The sequence below is a fragment of the Leiobunum rupestre genome, chromosome 3 (genome assembly GCF_980474605.1).
Source record: "Leiobunum rupestre chromosome 3, qqLeiRupe1.1.hap1, whole genome shotgun sequence".
In the NCBI taxonomy this organism is placed as follows: Eukaryota; Metazoa; Arthropoda; class Arachnida; order Opiliones; family Sclerosomatidae; genus Leiobunum; species Leiobunum rupestre.
Window position 1 is genome coordinate 24,007,706 of NC_143386.1, and position 19,305 is coordinate 24,027,010.

Sequence of the window (19,305 nt, forward strand, 5' to 3'; positions counted from 1 at the left end):
GTATTAAGCTAAGTGAAGTCATTTTACTTGGTACACCTGAAAGAAAACTCTTTATTTTACTTTCTTAAATATAAAATAAATTTTGTTAACTATATTTAACGTGAAAACACAGTTTGTTTATTCCAATATTGTTGTTGCTGTTCGGATACGAGTTAGTGATATTAGTGCAAATTAAATTATGAGACGAACAACGCCATCTTCCGCATAAATTTATTAATGATACACGATAAAAATAATAACTTCTGGAATGTTATTATTATACACATTTACAAGAGTTATTTTATTCCCGGACGTAAGTTTTCAAGGTAATAAAATCTACTTATCGTCCAAACGATTTTAAAATAGCGAAATCCGTATAAACTCTTTCTTTCCATGTATGTCACCAAGTGAATGCTCAGCGGTGCGCGTCTCTCTTAATAAAGATACGACGTATTTATTTATGGTTGGGATATTACTGCGCGTCTAATTTCATTATTAAAACACCGCGTTAAAAGTGTGAAATATATGTCACGTTTGTAGTGTTCCCGTATCGTGCTTGCTTCGAAATGTTTAAAGAAGACAGAATGATTAAAACCAAGAAAGCTCATCCGGTTATTATACCAATGAATAAAAATCGTACACACACCGTAAGTAATGTTTCAAATTTTTACACAAAAGGAAGTCACCAACACGCTTTTTGATAATTAGTGAAATCATATAATCCAATTTATTTATGAAGATACATTATCAAAAGTGCATAAATTGAATTAAATGATGATACGGTGGTTACGTTTAATTGATTATTAAATTTTCATTTAAAATCTACATCGTATATCAAAAATTAAATAGTTTTTAACATTTAAAATCGTAGTTAAAATATTATATCGTATATAAAAGATCATATCTAGTTATGAGAGGAAATCATAGTTAAAAGATCGAATCGTAGTTAAAAGATGAAATCGTAGTTATAAATTGAAATTCTATTTAGAAGATGAAATCATATTTGAAAGATGAAATGATATTTAAAAGATGAAATGATATTTAAAAGATGAAATGATATTTAAAATATGAAGTCATATTTAAAAGATGAAATAGCATTTGAAAGATAAAAATAGCATTTGAAAGATAAAAATAGCATTTGAAAGATAAAAATAGCATTTGAAAGATAAAAATAGCATTTGAAAGGTTAAATATCATTTAAAAGATTAAAAAGCATTTAAGAGATTAAATAGCATTTAAAAGATTAAATATCATTTAAAAGATTAAATATCATTTAAAAGATTAAATATCATTTAAAAGATGATATAGCATTTGAAAGATTAAATAGAATATAGAAGATTTAATAGCTATAAAAAGATTATATATCATTTAAAAGATTTAATAGCTTTAAAAAGATTAAATTTATTTAAAATATTAATCCTTGTTTAAAATTTAAATCCATATTTAAAATGTTAATCCATATTTAAAATATTAATCCGTATTTAAAATATTAATCCATATTTAAAATATTAATCCGTTTTTAAAATATTAATCCGTATTTAAAATATTAATCCGAATTTAAATTATTCATCCGCATTTAAAATATTAATCCGTATTTAAAATATTTATCCGTATTTAAAATATTATACCGTATTTAAAATAATTATCCACATTTAAAATATTAATCCGTATTTAAAATATTTATCCGTATTTAAAAGATGAAATCGTATTTAAAAGATGATCGTATTGGAAAGATGAAATCGTTTTTACATGAGGATATCTTATTAAAAAGATGAAATCGTATTAAAAAGATGAAATCGTTTTTACCAGAGGAAATCTTATTAAAAAGATGAAATCGTATTTAAAAGATGAAATCGTATCAAAAGATGAAATCGTATTTACAAGAAGAATTAATTTCTAATAAATTAAATCATATTTATAAGAAGAAATCGTATTTAAAAGACGAAATCGTATTTAAAAGACGAAATCCTATTTAAAAGACGAAATCGTATTTAAAAGTCGAAATCGTATTTGTAATAAGAAATCGTATTTATAATAAGAAATCTTATTTATAATAAGAAATCGTATTTATAAGAAGAAATGGTATTTAAAAGATAAAACCATTATTATCAATCATAATTAAATACGTGTTTCGTCATTTTAAAACATTTTTTAAAGATAAACTAATGATTATCAATCTTAATTAAGTAAGTGATTCATCATTTGCAACCCTGTTTAAAGGATTAAATCATGATTTTCAGTCATAATTAAATAAATAACTTATCATTTTAAACCGTTTTTTAAAGATTAAATTGTTTTTTAATTATAATTAAATTAGAAATTTGTCCTTTTAAACTGTATTTGCTCAAGTTTATGCCAAACATCGATTATTGGGTACCTCCACCGTTACTTTAACAAACTTAGACGTTTCTCAAAAATAAAAGTAGGAACATATATATCAGGATTATTTCTAAGTAGGATTAAATAATTACTTGCAATAGAAATATTGTAATTTTCAATAGTTAATTCTGCTTTTTTTCCGATTGGTTTTCTAGATATGTATTAATATGGTTGAAACGTAATACAAATGAATTTGTTTTATTATGATCCCGAAAGAGTTAGCTCATTTTACCTAATACGGTATTAAAAACCCGATTTTACCATTGATTGATCATTAGGGTGAAAGGTCTGTGGTAGTCTTTATATCTATCACCTTATGCAAAATTGGTTGTTTCCCCCCGCATAGAAGAAGATCATCCATTGAAAGATGATTTTGGTTAGCAACTAAATGCATTAAAATTTTAGAAAAAAATTACGGTTTTTTACGAAACAATTTATCCTTTGTTGAAAAATTCCGTTTAAACCTTTAATAACAAAAATCAAGGAAATAAGTAAAATTATGGCTTTACGCAAATAGCCTTCAATAATAATAATAACAAGTGAAAAATGATTAAGTTTAGTTTATGCTTCAACGTCCTTCATTAGGCTTGGAGGCAATTGAGTCAGACGTAAGGAAAAAGGACGTTTAGCATCGTCCCCACTAATTTTTGGCACGTGGAAAAAATGGGTTGTTGTTTGTCTTTACACGCGTAAGACTCTTGAAAGAGGAAATAAAATTAAAATATCTTATGATTAAATGGAAGTTTCCTTATGGATTCAAAAGGCGAAATTTGGCCATCGTTGTATACATAGTAAACGACAACCAATTTAAATTATTTTTGGATGTGAACAAATCCACCGAGAAACGGTGTCATAACTTGGTTTCAATATTTAATTTCCATTCGTGTTCTGAAACCTTTAAGAATAAAATTTAGACATTTATTTATTTATACACAGGGATAATAGCTATTTACAGACGAATTAAAGTGTTGCTCCCACTTCAAATCACGATTTCTTATTATGCTTCTCTCTTTAAAATTTAAAGTGCTTGGTTTTTCATTGGCTCCCTAAAACGTACGTCTTAGACGGGATTGACTGGTGAAACTAGACAACTGCGCCGACAGTACGTCTCAGCATATCCCTAAGATAAAAATAAATTTTTTATTGAATTATAACACGTGAGTCTATTGGAACCTTCAACTACGTTTTTATATATACGAAATTATTATAATGGATGTGTATCGACTAGTGCTTCCTATTTTTATCTGTTAAGGAATATTTTTATTTGATTTTCATATTCTGGATTTATACAGGAAACCTGTTCATCCCGTTTATTTTTTATAATCATATAAAATCTGTTTGCCTTATCTCAGTTTATAAGTCACTAAACAGCTTCTATAACAACTAAAAAGTCCGATGTCGCTTTTCTTATTCGTAAATAATAAACACATTAATAAAAAGACTTTTGTAAATTATTTACGTTTTGATTTGATATCTCGGATACGAAACGAATTTTGTGTAACAGCTGGAATTTTAATGGTTTCAAATTAGCTAAAATTTTCTTGCGCATATAATATAATAACAAGTTGGCAAGCTTGCCAAAATATACCTCTCCTCGGAAGAATTTGCCCTTGGGTGTATTAAGTACTGGACACGGTACTCAATGATATTTCGCCATCAAAAGCGTCCTCCAAAAAATGGTATCCCGGTGCTATCCCAACCAGTAGATTATTTTTATTTTTATTATAATATTACAAATGTTATTGTATTAAACAAATTTCCAATATCAATAGAACAAAAAACCAACTTTAGACCCAAAAGGTTATTAAATAACCAAAGCAACAAAATGAGAAATTGAAAATACAAAATTTAAAATTGTTAGAACGCTCACGGAACGTAAAAAATACGCGCAAGAAACTATTTCACAGAGAAAAACCAACCCATTGTATTATGGGACTTAAACAATCAAATTTATATAGAAAAACAAAAGTTCAAGTGAAAAACAAAACTATAAGTGAAAACACTAATAAATACTGCGTGGGCTCATGACGACAACCCAACGAAGCCGATAATAATAAATGTAAATAAAAAATCGTAGACATGAATTATCCGCCACATTATCAACAAACCAGAAAAATAAGCAATATAAAAATATATATTAATAACCCAACTAAGTAACAAGTTAATTAAAATACTTACGAATCAAGAAAAGTCAATCAAAATACCCACAGTAATAAACATTGTATTAACAGAAATATGCAATAAAAATATATAATAATAACCCAATCAAACAACAAGGTAATTCAATTACTTAGAAATTCAGAAAATGTCAATCCATATACCCACGGTATTAAAAATTGTAATATAAACAACCAAAAACACCTACCCGTTAACAATTCCCAGATTATAATGCACAAAAAAACTTTAACTGAATAGTGAAGGCTAAACAACAGCGCATATCTCAAAATATAAGACCAACGTAACCAAATTAATGAAAATGTATAACACATTTAAAGCCGATAAGAAAACACGTAAAATAAATTACGAAGTTACGAGTAAAGTAAGCAAAACGAAAAAAGCGCGTTGTATACCACTTGAAATTGTATTCATAAATGACCCTTAACGGTTCAAAAGTACCGATAGACAAAAAAAACTAAGTAAGTGAACGCCCACGGGTTCTACCCTTTAACCCTCTTATTTCTGCTGACTGCGCTAAAATAAGATTTGACCTTTAAAATTTCATACTTAAAAAATTTAGACTTTAAAAACTATTAATATACTCTTCCGCTTAATCTGAGCTTATAATTTTCAATAAACCGTAACGTGTATCGGTGGTTCTGTGGTAGAACACTCGTCTGTCATGCAGGAGGGCTAAGGTTCGAAACCCACCCGATGCGATCGCAAAAAAATGATGCCATGACGTATGCCGTGAACATTTGGTGGAAACCATGCCATTTAGACGTTAAGACGTTTACCGTAACCCTCAGCACTCGGTCCGTCCCAAACGTTGAAGATTCTTCACGCACAATCGCAATTCACAAAAGAAAATTATAATACACCCAATGATAAAAAGAGGGTTACTTTGGAAAAACCTTTTCCCTAATTCTAAGAAACTGCGTACGCAGCGGTTACACTTTGCTCCGAAAATGCGAACGCGTTCGCAGCCCAGACAGACAGACACACACCCACCGACAGACACGGTGATTGTAATACCCCTTCTATGAGAATATAGTTAACGGTTATAATGTTCTTTCCACCATCTACCTACGCAATTTAACCGGTCACCACTATTAAAGGCAATAAGAAGTCGCTAGCTGACTATAGGGCCTATGGTGGTGCCTTGGGTATTAGCCTAGCTAGTTCTTACTATTATTATTATTATTTTATTTTTATTTTTTTTTATTTTTTTAGTTTAAGCTTACTCACTTTGGAGTAAGCGTTTATTTAAAAAAAAAACCATTTTAAAATTTACAAAGCATAAAATAAAAACAATTAACAAAAAGCAACAAACAACATTTTCAACAATTTTTTCCTAACTCTAAAGTTTACAGTTTAAGAAGGTGACGCCATTTTCTTCTTTAACTAAACCACTGGATATAAAATCTGGGTAGAGCGATATGTTATATTTTTTGAAACATTCCTTTTCCATTTCTGAGAATTTCAATAAACGCGATACAAAGTGATTTTCAATAAGGCTTAAACAGTCATCTGTACAATTATTCATTTTTTTGTGATAACTAAAATAAATAGAAAGCTTACATATACCGAAAATTATTTTAGTAATGCTAGTAAATGGTTTAACACTTGGTCTATAAATCCAGTAATTTACTTAATTTAATTTAAAATCCTTATCGTAGTTTCTGATTAAAATTTATATTTTGTTTAAAAAGGTTAAAATTATTGGACATTTAAAAAACATATGTTTAGTATCGCCTACAGTATAATTACAGAACGGGCACTCTGGTTTTAATCCGTATAATTTTGAAGCTAACTGGGGGGTTATTACAAAACTGTACAACAGACGCCAAAGAATATTGCTTTCATGATAAGTGAATGAACTACTCCAAATAATTTTACAGTTTATATTGCACAAGTCTGGATTTTCAAGATACTCATTTACTATCTCGAGTGGTTTTTGTTTGTAAAAGGTCGGCACTGGATTTAAAAAGGATTGTAATTTGGAGTTTTCACAGTTCACTATAAGTTCATTTTCACAATCATCAATATTTAGTTCTAAAAGAAAGTTTAGAGATATTGGCTCTCCCAGATTTTCTTTATCGAAAAACTCTGGCGGGAATTCACGAAAAAGATCCGTTTTGATCATAGTGGTTTGACGCGTCAACGCTCGTGTTGTTGCGGCACTGAGATTTTGTCCATTGTTTGAAAATTCAAAAGAGTTTTCCTCGGTGTTGAAAATGTTACGAAAAAATAGGAAACCATCTGATTTCCATTTAGGGTGGTATAATGGGAGGCTTAAGAAGGGGCACTTCCAGATCGGTAAATTTAGTAAACTTGAAAGATTAGAGGGCTTAGTCAGAACAATTGGTAGTGATTTCCAAAAGGTAAAAAGACTTTGATAGTAGCTCGGTAAGTTGTCCAGTAATGGGATATAATCCTTAAGACTAAGAATTGAAAAGTCAATATTCATGTTATTTGTTGATTTCAAATGTATTAGGAACTCGAGTTCAATAGTATGACCTCTAGATTCTAATAATTTTTTTATTTTGGTAAAGGCAAATTTCTTCCATTGAATGTTTAAGTTCAGTAGACCGAAACCTCCTTCGAATGTTCTTAGAGTTGTGAACTTGGCCTTACACCAGTGCTTATTTTCATTTTGCCAGATAACTTCTAAGCATTTTTTTGAACCGACTCTGATAAATCATTAGGTATTTCCATGTGAGGTAGCAAATAATTAATTTTACTTTGAATAATGTTACATAATTGAGCTCTTGCTTTGTACGATAAGTTTTTTACGATGCGTTTAGCGTTTTCTAACGATATATAGATGTCACTGGAAATTTTTTTTAAAGATTCGCACCAGAAATCTTTACCTATTGAAAAAACTAAGCCGAGAATTTTAATTTTCTTGCTGCTCCATGAGATCCCCAGAGGAGAGTCGGTTCTGCCCTTCCATTTACCAAGCCAGAGGCCGCTGCTCTTTTCTAGATTGAAACTAGCATTGCTAGCTCTTCCGTATCTTAGACATTCCGTTTTAATAATACTAAATCCATTTTCTGCTGTCACGAAATTACTAGAGTCGTCAGCGAAAGATTGAAGAACTAGCGGTTTTGACAGGAACGGTAAATTTACTGATTCTTTTTGTAATTTGTCTCGGAGATGACATAAAAAAGGCTCCAACGATAAATTAAAGAGATAGGATGACAGGGGGTCGCCTTGTCTTATACCTTTTGAAATTTTAAATTTTGAGGTTATGACATTGTTTAATTTTACTCTTGCTTCGGCAGTTGAATAGGTTTTTTTTACGAAGTTAGAGATTAATAAGCCGAGCCCAGTGTGATCTAATATTTTATACAGGTAATTATGGTTTACTCTATCGAACGCTTTCACCTGATCCAGGGAAACTATAGCCAGAAGAGAGTTATGTTTTTCAAAATATTGTATTACATCTCTAACTATTGCTATGTTAGAAGAAATACTTATTTTATTTTATTTTATTTTATTTTATTTTATTTTATTTTATTTTTATTTATTTATTTATTTATTTATTTATTTGTACTCCCAAATCAACAGTTTACATTTGGTTATAAATTATTTTGGAGCCACATCACCTGCATAAGCAAAGCTTGTGCGCAGGCGACGGTACACCTAATAAATTATAGAGTTAGATTTTCACATACGAACAAGGTTATGTATTTAGTAGGTCATAAGTTCATCTATGTTAGTTTTAAAAAACCATTTTTTTGTTTTACTTTTAAACTGATAGTAACTATTAATTTTTTACATATCTATGAGCTTGTTATAATACTTAATACCAACATAAGACGCGTGTCTTTGTCCAAAGGATGTATACATTCTAGGGATAGTCAAATTACCCTGATTTATAAAACGCGTTAATCTACTATAATTTACATTAGGCTTATTAAATCGTTTACAGTAACCATCCACTAAAACATTGTATACAAATAGTTGAGGGATCGACATAATTTTGAATTCTTTATAGAGTAATTTACTAGGGTACACTACTGACAAAAAAGATGTGGTTATTTAAATTCTTCAACTAAGGGATTTAAGAAATAAATTGCAACCGTGCCGAATTAGTACTTAATACATAAGTGTGTCAAAAGTAGTCATTAGTTCATAAAAGATATCCTTTAAAATTATAATACAATAAATGATTTTGCATACTATTGATTTTTCCTATGATAACTGTTGTATTTTTGTGGGAAAATACCTTTACATAAATTAGTGAACTAAAGTGTGCATAGGAACTTAAAATAAACAGTCGCGTGGCCAGACTTTCTTTGAGTGGGTGAGTCTTTGTAAAATTTCAATGGAGGTAAAAACGAAGTACAATCAGAACTCGGGAACTCCTTCGGTATAGGCCATTGAATATAAATATATCGCATAAAAATTTATAGTTAGACAGCTTGAACCCCGTCAATAACATAAAAACCTATATACCCAAGTTAACCGGCAGTTATTGAAGTATGATAAAATACGCGAAAAAGTAGATTAGTCCATAATTAAAAGGGATAATATAGCTAAATCCTAAGTTTTTAAATTTCTTCAATTTTGTTTACGATTTAGCTATATTATCCCTTTTAATTATGGACTAATATACTTTTTCGCGTATTTTATCATCCTTCTCACAGTTCATAGGTGGTTTCTTCTAACTTAACTTATCGTATATACTATTCTCCACCATACCCCCCCCCCTCCTTTCGGCTTTCCGTTGCTATATGCAACGTGTTTTGAAATTTTTAATGTTTAGGCTTAGTTTCTCTTTTAGATTTGACAGTCGCCAGCCAGATTTCCCGCACGGTACTGATGAGTTCCAAATAGAACGAAACCGGTCTACCGTTGGAATTTCTGGCTATTTTATTTATTTTTAATTTAGTTTATTACTCGAAGATCTATTTGATCCGAGTTTCGCGTTTTTTGTTTGCTCGAAGACCTATTGATACGAGTTATTAGTAAGTTTTTTAATTTCTTCAAATTTGTTTAGGATTTAGCTATATTATCCCTTTTAATTATGGACTAATCTACTTTTTCGCGTATTTTATCATCCTTCTCACAGTCCATAGGTGGTTTCTTCTAACTAGTTATTGAAGTACTTAACTTTGAATATCAGTTAAGTCACGTCATGTGAAAAAAGATTTATTTAACGATGCAACTGCTTTCATTGTATTTAGATAATACTAAGTTCAATTCTAAATTACAGGGTAATTATACACAATCATCTGGAACAGCAATTGAGATAGCCAACGTATCGTATTCTTACCATCGCCTTTCAAAGAAAAATTTCGTTCTGAAAGGACTAAATATTACTGTGTTAAAAGGACAAATGTAAGTTGATTGAATATCTCTAAAATAGTGCTATTTATCTAAAGTTAATTTAGATAATAATTTGGCGGTTTTATTAGATAAATAGCACACATTTTATTTGAATTTATTTTAAGTCAAGGTCCGGGCCAGGTTAGGAAGATTTGGTCACATTGTCAGTGTATCATGGGCGCGCCCTTAAAATGGTCCAAATTTTAATATTTTTCAGATAAAGGTCTCCGTGTTTATTAAGCCCTCATAATAAGCTGGCTAACTGTCTCTTATTTCTTATTTTTAAAGAATTTTCAATATGTTAGACCACTTTGTGGTTTAGTAAAACTTAATTTTATCTTAACAAAATGTACCAAAAATGCGTACTCTTTTACGTGGCTTTAGATTTATTTTATTATCTTAAAATCACTTTGAAAACAATTAAACATTTTGAGCAAAATCGTGAGCCAAGCGATGATGCTAATACAGCACCTACCAAATTTGAACATAAATATACTAAATTTCAAAATTTTAACCAATTAGATTGAAGCATTAAATAGGCCATTATTGGACAGACCATCGAATTATTGAACCGAAAATTAGCCAAGTATGAACCGCAACCGCACATTTTTCTTAGGAAAATCATAGAAACTACTACAGGAATAGAAGGCCTTGCCTTTGTACGTGCTTTACTAAGATGACACGGGCAAAAGGTTCTCCCTTCATTTACGGTTATCTCTGGTCCAATTAAAAAAGACTTTGGAAATGACGGCCAATTAGATTCAAGCGGAAATGAACGGAGAACCTTTTGCCCGTAACACTTTTAATCGACTCTTTCTATTCCTCTTGTAGTTTCTATGGGAAAATCATACTGCTATTGAGAAGAAAATCAGCCGAATTTTGACAAACTCGACCAAACTGTAATGAAAGAAATTCATTACAAAATTGCATCCAAAGACAGGATCGCATCGAAATATTCCCATAGTTGGATTTCAAATTAGCTTTGTAGACATTTTAGCTTTCTCTGAACCCACAGATATCAATAATGTAGTTATAACACAAACCAAAAGTGACATAGTTACCAAAAGTGTGGCAATCCCTGTACTTTCGTATGCTAAAGGTTTAATGAATGCTCGACTCGAGATCGACCACATAAAAGACTATTTATTGACGCCTTTCTGGATCTTTTTTTAGTCTATGGTATTATATCGTAGGTAGATGGCGATAGCATCTCCACAGAACGACGAAAAATCAAAAAGTGCACTAACTTTGACCAGTCCAACGTAGTTCCTCCGTTCCTCACTAGGAGGCGTTATTTGTAGGTTTTAACTCCCTTCCCTCCCCAAGGCATACTTTCCCTTCTCCCCTCCCAACTTGTATTTCGCTCGTAACATTCAGTAAGAAATAGGTCCGATTGACACACTTTTGGTAAAAATGTCACTTTTGCAAAAACTAATTAAGAGCACGTTTGTAGTTTTCTATCGATGTTCTTTTTCTATAATAAAGTTTGATATTCTTGGTTCACCTTATATTGAACTGGCTGCCGTTAAGTTAGTGTTTCACAATATTGAACCGAATGGCAGTAACAGTGAAAAAATGTGACCAATTGGTGATCACAAATGGTATAGAACGTTATAAAATTATTTTTAAAAGAAAAATATTTATGAAATTATTTCTAAAAGAAACATATTTATGAAATTATTTTTAAAAGAAAAATATTTTTGAAATTATTTCTAAAAGAAACATATTTCTGAAATTATTTTTAAAAGAAATATTTATGAATTTATTTTTAAAAGAAACATTTATGAAATTAAAATTGTTTAATTTATGGAAGTACCGTCTGAAAAGCAAAATTTGTGCGTAGTTTTGGTAAGCAGCTTGTAAATCTGTGCAACTTTGGTCAGTAACGCCGAAACTTGACTTGCCATTTTACGATGCACATAAGTGTTTTTAGTTAAACGCAGCTCGTCGTTTAATAAAATGGGAAAATCTGGTCAGAAGAGTGCCATCATCGAATTATGTTGTGGTGTACTGCGCAAGATGGTCTCGTTAATAAATGCCCTGTTCAAATTCGGATGACTTGCACTTAATTTTACCTAAAATGTATGTTTCCGTGTCGTTTATTTCTACTTAATTTTCAGCTTAAAACTCCCTTATGTAGCAGAAAAGATTGTTATAAATCCTCTTTCAGAGGAAATCGGCGACTAAACGTAAGTCCCCATTGCGCCTGCACGAAATGTGTGTCAAACGTTCTAATCTTCACATTTTGAGCCAAGGCTTAGTGACACCCCTTTCTTTTCACCTAAATAATTTGGTAAAATCTAAATTAATAGTATCTCAGACTACAAATTTCAGTAACTAAGTTCTTACCATTGACTCGGTTCCTTATATTGTTGCAACTCAAATGTGTGCTCGCTAAAAAAATTTAGTTTTAATTGCTATGATGGAAAATCGCCAAGCCTACGTTTACCTTTCTCTCTTCCCTTGATCCACTTTTCGCGCATGCGCTTTAGTAATTTCCGATTTTGTTGCCGATTTCACCAATAGAGGTTTCATAGCAATCGTTTCCGCATTTTTGCTTCTGTGGATATCCCTGTGTTTCATTAATCCAAGCTGGAGATTTAGAAGTAGAATTTTTAAAAAATGAAGTAAATTAGACAATCAACCTTGCTTCGCTACACAACTGATTATTACAAAGACGTTTCCAGTCTAGATGGAATTAGATTATTTTGCGCAGATAATATACCGATAAAGGCGGGAAACAATAGAAAATGTACACCGTTTGGAGTCCCTTTATTATATACATCTCAAAAGACAGAATATTAATTTTATAAACTTCTAATAACAAAAAAAGATAAAATATAGATTTTTCAATGTGTATTTGCTCTTTCTTAATCGAACTTCTTGGACGCAGTTACGCTTTGTTGGGACCTAGTAGCTGCGGGAAAACGACTGTATTAAAGTGTATCACTGGAATTCTTACTCCGAACGTAGGATGTATCAAACTTCCAATCAAATCCTGCGGGCTCAATATCCCGGGTAATGGTATAGGATATATGCCTCAAGTGAGTACGCCTTTACATTATTAAGAAATGTAATTTGTTTCACAAAATGATCACATTTTTAAGGATTTTTCCTTGTTTCCTGATTTGACCATTCAAGAAACGCTATGGCTGTTTGGTCGAATTAATGGTGTGAGATGTGCAGAGCTAAAGAAAAGAATTGAAAGATGGAGCCAAAAACTTGAATTGCCACAGAGTCATAGGCTAGTTGGTAATCTTAGGTAAGTTTTGCGTAAACTATGGTTTTGTATCTCATATTATGACTTCTGTGACGCGCGTGAAAAGGACCACTTAGAAAAAACAAAAGAACAAATCGGTAGGGGGTGCAAATGTTTCATTGTCTCCAAACTGAACTATTAAATAATTAATATCTCGAGACCTTAGTCTGCTAATTAATGGTTTAGAAACAAATCTAGATATGGTGGGGTATTTGAAATATCTCATCCGCAATGATAAGAATTAATGGTAGATTTAAATGCCTAGTATTTTTCAAGGGTGTGATTGGCTTATTTGTTTAGATGAGCTAGGCTGCGCAACGGTAAAACAAACTCAAACCCAGTCTATAGCTCGGTTTTCCTTTGGAAAGCCAAGCTTTTCCTAAATTAGAATCTGAGTAAAGAATTTCTGCTTGTTTACAATTATAACGATAGGCAGTACTTACATATAACTTCGTCTATTGACCTGACGCATCTTGAATTTAATCGCCGTTGAGATCTTTTAAACATGTTTCAAGTTATTAAGCTTAAAGTATTTTAATCCATCTAATTTGGATTTTCTTAAATCATTACTCAGAGTGATTCTCTATTTAAAAAGTCCGTTATTTAGCGATCCCCATCTTTTCATTTTATCTTGGGAGTAGAACCTTTTCAGGGGTATTTTATTCTTCTGTCCAAAAGAATCTGATCGTGCCAAGATTGGTTCGTGTTGTGTAGATTTCTATATTAATGGTGCATCAACTAATTTCACATACCTATAGTCAAGGTTCATCAAACGCTAGGGGTAACCGACGCTAAATACGTTCAACAAAATTTGTATTCGGGTCAGCTTGAGAATTCATACAACCATATTAATAAAATTTTAACAAAGTCAGTTCCCGAAAAATTATGGTTAAATCTGAAAGTTTTGCAAAAATTAGTAAGCTGCTCTGAAATAAGACCCTTTAAAAAAGGTAACTTTTTTAAAGAAGGCATTAGTCGATAATCTTACCCTCATATAATTCGTTGAATAGAGTGAACTAGATTAAGTAGTTTCTCACAATTACCCACTTGAGATACTACATACCATATATTCCAAAAATTGTTATTTGGATTTTCTAAATGGACCCGTTACTTTTTTTAAATCTTGGTATTTTTAAGGCAGTGTGGGGTTATTTTTCACCGCGTTTATCATACAGGGTGCAAACTTTCAGTTACTCACTTCCTTAAAAAATCACTGTAACAATGGCTTTCTCGGTTAAGTAAATCGAGAATAATTTAACATACAGGGTGTTACGGATAAGAGTACCGAAACTTTCTACATGCATGCTATGGGTGCTTCGTTTCAGAGATATTGGCTCCCAAAAAACTACCCCAAAAAACCGGACACAGCCTTAAATCTGGCAAACAATATTTTTCCTTGAACCAAATTGTTTTCATTAAACTATCAATTGTTTTTTATCCGTGAGGCGAGAAACTTTAATAACAAGTGGCAAAAGTTCATTAATGTCCTTTTAGAAGTAAAATGAGTTTGAAGACCGTTGGAATTTCTGGCTATTTTTATTACTCGAAGATCTATTTGATCCGAGTTTCGCGTTTTTTGCTCGAAGATCTATTTGATCCGAGTTATTAGTAAGTTTTTTAATTTCTTCAAATTTGTTTAGGATTTAGCTGTATTATCCCTTTTAATTATGGACAAATCTACCTTTTCACGTATTTTATCATCCTTCTCACAGTCCATAGGTGGTTTCTTCAAACTTAAATTAAAGTTTCTCGCCTCACGGATAAAAATCAATTGATAGTTTATTGAAAACAATTGGGTTCAAGGAAGAATATTGTTTGCCAGATTTAAGGCTGTGTCCGGTTTTTGGTGTAGTTTTTTGGGAGCCCATATCTCTGAAACTAAGCACTTTAGGACCCATGTTTATTAGACATTTTTTACTCATAGAGACCCATAGAATGCATATAGAAAGTTTCGGTACTCTTAACCGTAACACCCTGTATATACCAAAATATTTATATCCCGTATAAAACAAACATTTATCTAGTGCTTAAAATAAATAAGATTTTTTTTAGTTGATTAGCTAGCGAATCGACCTTGAGATATAAATATACACGATATAATTATACTTAATTTAAAATTGTCCAAATTATTTTGAACACTAGAGTCAAGTGTACTCTATGCAGTAAAATTATAATTTAGACATTCAGTAGATAAATTAAAGAGCTTTTTTATTTTAATCTACGTGAAGCTATGGCTACAGTCATCCTCGTCACAAAGGATATATTTCAATGAATTATAACGTGTTTTTTCATATCTCATTTACACCGAAACAAAGTGTTATTTAATTTAGAACTCTTGGTCAATTCCAGCGGAGGTCAAAAGCAGAGGGTCTCGCTAATATGCGCATTTCTACACGACGCCCCTCTTTTGATTTTGGATGAACCTACGGTGGGCTTGGACCCAATTCTCAGAAAGACAATCTGGGACATCATGCAGGACATGGCGAAAACGAAAGAAACTACTTTTCTGTTAACTACTCACTATATCGACGAAGCCAAAGATGCGCACATGGTGATTACATTTATTATTAGTTTTAGGATAAATAAACGTAACCAGGCACCTTTAACAGAAACAAATTAAGACTAGTATCAGCGAAAAGACATGTAGGCATTTGTAGTTATAAAAGGAAATTAAAAAAAAATATCGTATCCACGTTTGATCTTAAGAATTACCAATATTAAAAAAAAACCAATAATTTTGGGACACCACCTTAAGATGTAGGTTGATCGAAGATAGCATAGAAATATCTCTTCGACTAAAAATTAATTTTTTATATTTATATTTATAAACAAAGTTTATAGCGACATCTAATATGCACAGTTGATCAGACTGCTCTCTATCTCGACTAAAAGGGTATTTTTCACGAGTTGTCCGACATTTAAAATTTTTGGTGATTTTAGAAATAAGAAACTGTTTTTGAGACTTCAGAGCGCGATTTTCGTGTTGAAATCTGGTTGTAAAGCCTGGTATTTAGATTTGTAAATTTCCCTCGATTTTTTCTTAAAATATTTGTTAAAACGCATTCATCTATTTGTTAATACGGGGTTTAAATCCGTTCGTTTAGATCTTTTTCATATCTTAATCTTTTTTCTTTAATAAGCGCTATTTTTATATGAAACATACCAAGTACTTCCTAGAAAATAAAACACAAATATCAGTTCTTTGATCAGAAAAGTATAATTTGTCTTGAAATAAATGGTTTTTGTTCATTTTTGTTAAAACCAATCCCGCTTTCCACTTTTGAAAGCATTTATCCGATCCTTAACATTTTCGTTAGAATTTCGATAATTTTATTTTTTTTCTTATCGTAGGCTGGTCTGATGCGAGAAGGTCAAATGTTGTTGGAAGCTACCCCTTCCGAAATTTTAACACGATTCAAGGAGACCACATTGGAACAATGTTTTTATCGTATTTGCGTACGAGGAGAATCTGAAAAACATGAGAAAAATATATGTGAGAAGGATGATCTAGAAACGCACTCGTTTTTGGTAATGATTACACGAAGGGCCGTTTATAAATGATGTTGCTATAAGAATAGTATTTTTAATTTCGGATGCCACATGCGGTAAATTTAAAGAAAATTTAAATAATTTGAAAAACACAACGACGCGATGTCTGAAAGAAAAATCAACGTAACGTTTAGCCGTCCATTTTCAAAAATATTGATTTAAGAATTCGAAAGAGTAAAAGTAAGAAACTGTGCTTGGAAACTGGTTTTAACGTTTATCATGGAATTTAAATGACTATTATCGCAAAACCAATAGTGTATTTATTTATTCTTTGGCAGAAATAATTTTTTGACACGATTTTTAGCTTTTCTCCAAATCTCCGATTACCTCAAAAGATAAGATCCTTTTCGAAATGAAACCAATTAGCCCGGTGCCTCATTGGTTCTCAAACACTTACGCGATTGAAACGCACGCTAGTGCCGATCTTCCTCCCCCTACTCATAGGGAAGGGCAATTTGACTCTAATCATTTCAACACCGTCATTCTCTGCAAGTATCAATATATAAATTCTTGGCAAACACACGTTAGGTAACATTTTTGATTTCAGGTCATGTAGAGTTTTACACATAAAATAAAATAAAATAAAAAATGAAACGAAATAATTTTTATTGGTAATAGACGTAATTTAAAAACCTAACTTTCTACAATTGATCTTATGGAAGACTTTTCTAATTCTGTAGATAATTTAAATATCCTAAAATACGTTTCTTTTGCACTATTTCAGTATATAATATATAACTCTTTCGAAGCCTTTTACTCAATTTAAAGTCTTCCTAGTACTGGTCTATGAAATCAAGAGAATCTGGTCATAAGAAGCAGCTTCTAATGCAACCGTTGAGCTTTTTTATGGTATCCTCAACCACATTCGAATAAAAGTGAATTTTCCAACAGATTGTATCACCTCTTCCGCCCGCCCTTGGAATTTTCTCAAAACTGGTTTCTAGGGCTAATTTTATTTTCAGGATAAAAAAAATTAATTTGAGGATAGATGTAGTCTACGAAATTTGATCTTGACTTCTATATTGACCTCTAGACTATCTCTCGAAGGAATTGACGAAAAGACAGGAGGTTTATTTCAATGTGTAGATAAACGAGAGCGGATTCTTAATGTGTTTTCTATATTTCACAAGCCGATCTTTAATAATTATGTTTATTGCATTTAAATGTTTTGAAATTCAATCCCACAAAAAGGTAAAACAATTACGATTTTATCGTAATATCTCTTCCGATGAGTTATCAGAATAAGAATCCAAGCAATAAATCGTAAATATCTATAAAATGAACAATCCATCTATACTATTGAAATGAAACCCGACGTGATTTCCAATGGATGCGAATTTCCATCCAAATTGCGAAATCAAAAACTAATCATGTGTCGCCTATTAATGTAAAATGTAAATATGACGCTGAACAGGGATATTTATGTATACATATCAGACGATAATAATTATTAAATATAGAAAACTTGTACAATTTACAAGCTTTAGAAAGTTAGTATACCCTGTATTTCCTCTAGTGCTCTTGTTTTTCGAAAACGTATTTTGAATGTACATGTACTGTACATTAGCGGTAGTTCATAAAAAACTAAGCATTCAACAACAGACCTTTCCATAAAATGTTCGTTACGGTAAGAGGGGGAAGGAAAACTGTTTTTGCAAGGATGATTAAGATCAACGTTATATATCTAACTCCTTATTTTTACCCTCGCTCGACTCTTGATCTTGGTATGTCGTCTGCTACCGAATTTAAGTATTTACAAAACACGGTGGATTAAAATTAATCCAAGTGATACTGTTCTGTTAAATTCGTTATATCCAATGTTTAAAGTATAAAAGTATTTCCTTTACTTCACTAGTCACCAAAGGAGAGAATTTAAATATTTTAAATAACGAAAATTGAGTACGGTTTCGATGATATTTAACAGTTTATAGCCTTGTTAACTAAGACTTATTATTTCATTGACAGTCACAGAAGTGTATCAGGTAAAGATTGTTGTATATCATAAAATACTAGCTAAAAATATTTATGTATTAACAATACTTTCACAGAGTTGATATGAGTATTGCAATAATAATTCATTTAATTAGTATCGAAAATAAATTAAAATCAGTTTGAACTCCAATGTCACTAAGCCTAACCCGAGCTCCGTGTATAATGTTTGGGGAAATATTACCGTAAAATGCAAAAAGTACAGCTAACTTATTGTTTAGTTTTAGCGAAATTGGTGTGACGTAGAAAAAACAGTTAAGGCACGTAGAAATACTTTATGGTAAGGCCTATTAACGGCGTCGATGGGAACGAGATACATCAGTGGCCAAATTTAAAAGGTACTTAATGGGGTGATGAATCAAAAGACTCGTAGCTGCAACCTAGGAGCAACAAACACAACACCCCACACAAAGAGAACGCAACCCGTCAAAAGTCGTGGATTTTCTTGTGTAAATTTTTCATTGGTTAGACGCTTTAGCGCCTGCTGCCGTCAGAAGGGGAAAATTCCGAAATTGTCTTCCCCCTTTCCGTAAAACGTTCAGCGTAAAGGCTTGTGACTCTCGTCCAATGAAATTCGTACACAACCCTTCGTTAGCGTGTTTAAAGGCTAGCTGCGTTCTCCTTGTGTTTGTTGCTCCTAGCTGCAACGGAATTGC

The 19,305-nt window shown here is 31.5% G+C and overlaps 1 protein-coding gene across 1 annotated transcript; it reads left to right on the plus strand.

Annotated features, from left to right (window-relative positions):
- The first annotated feature begins 545 nt into the window (after window positions 1-545).
- Window positions 546-16,672, plus strand: LOC149949850 (ABC transporter G family member 23-like). Its single transcript, XM_090169528.1, has 6 exons — window positions 546-626; window positions 9,740-9,864; window positions 12,746-12,896; window positions 12,960-13,114; window positions 15,461-15,662; window positions 16,463-16,672. The coding sequence occupies exons 1-6, from the start codon at window positions 546-548 to the stop codon at window positions 16,670-16,672; spliced, it is 924 nt and encodes a 307-aa protein (XP_090025654.1).
- The last annotated feature ends 2,633 nt before the right edge of the window (window positions 16,673-19,305 follow it).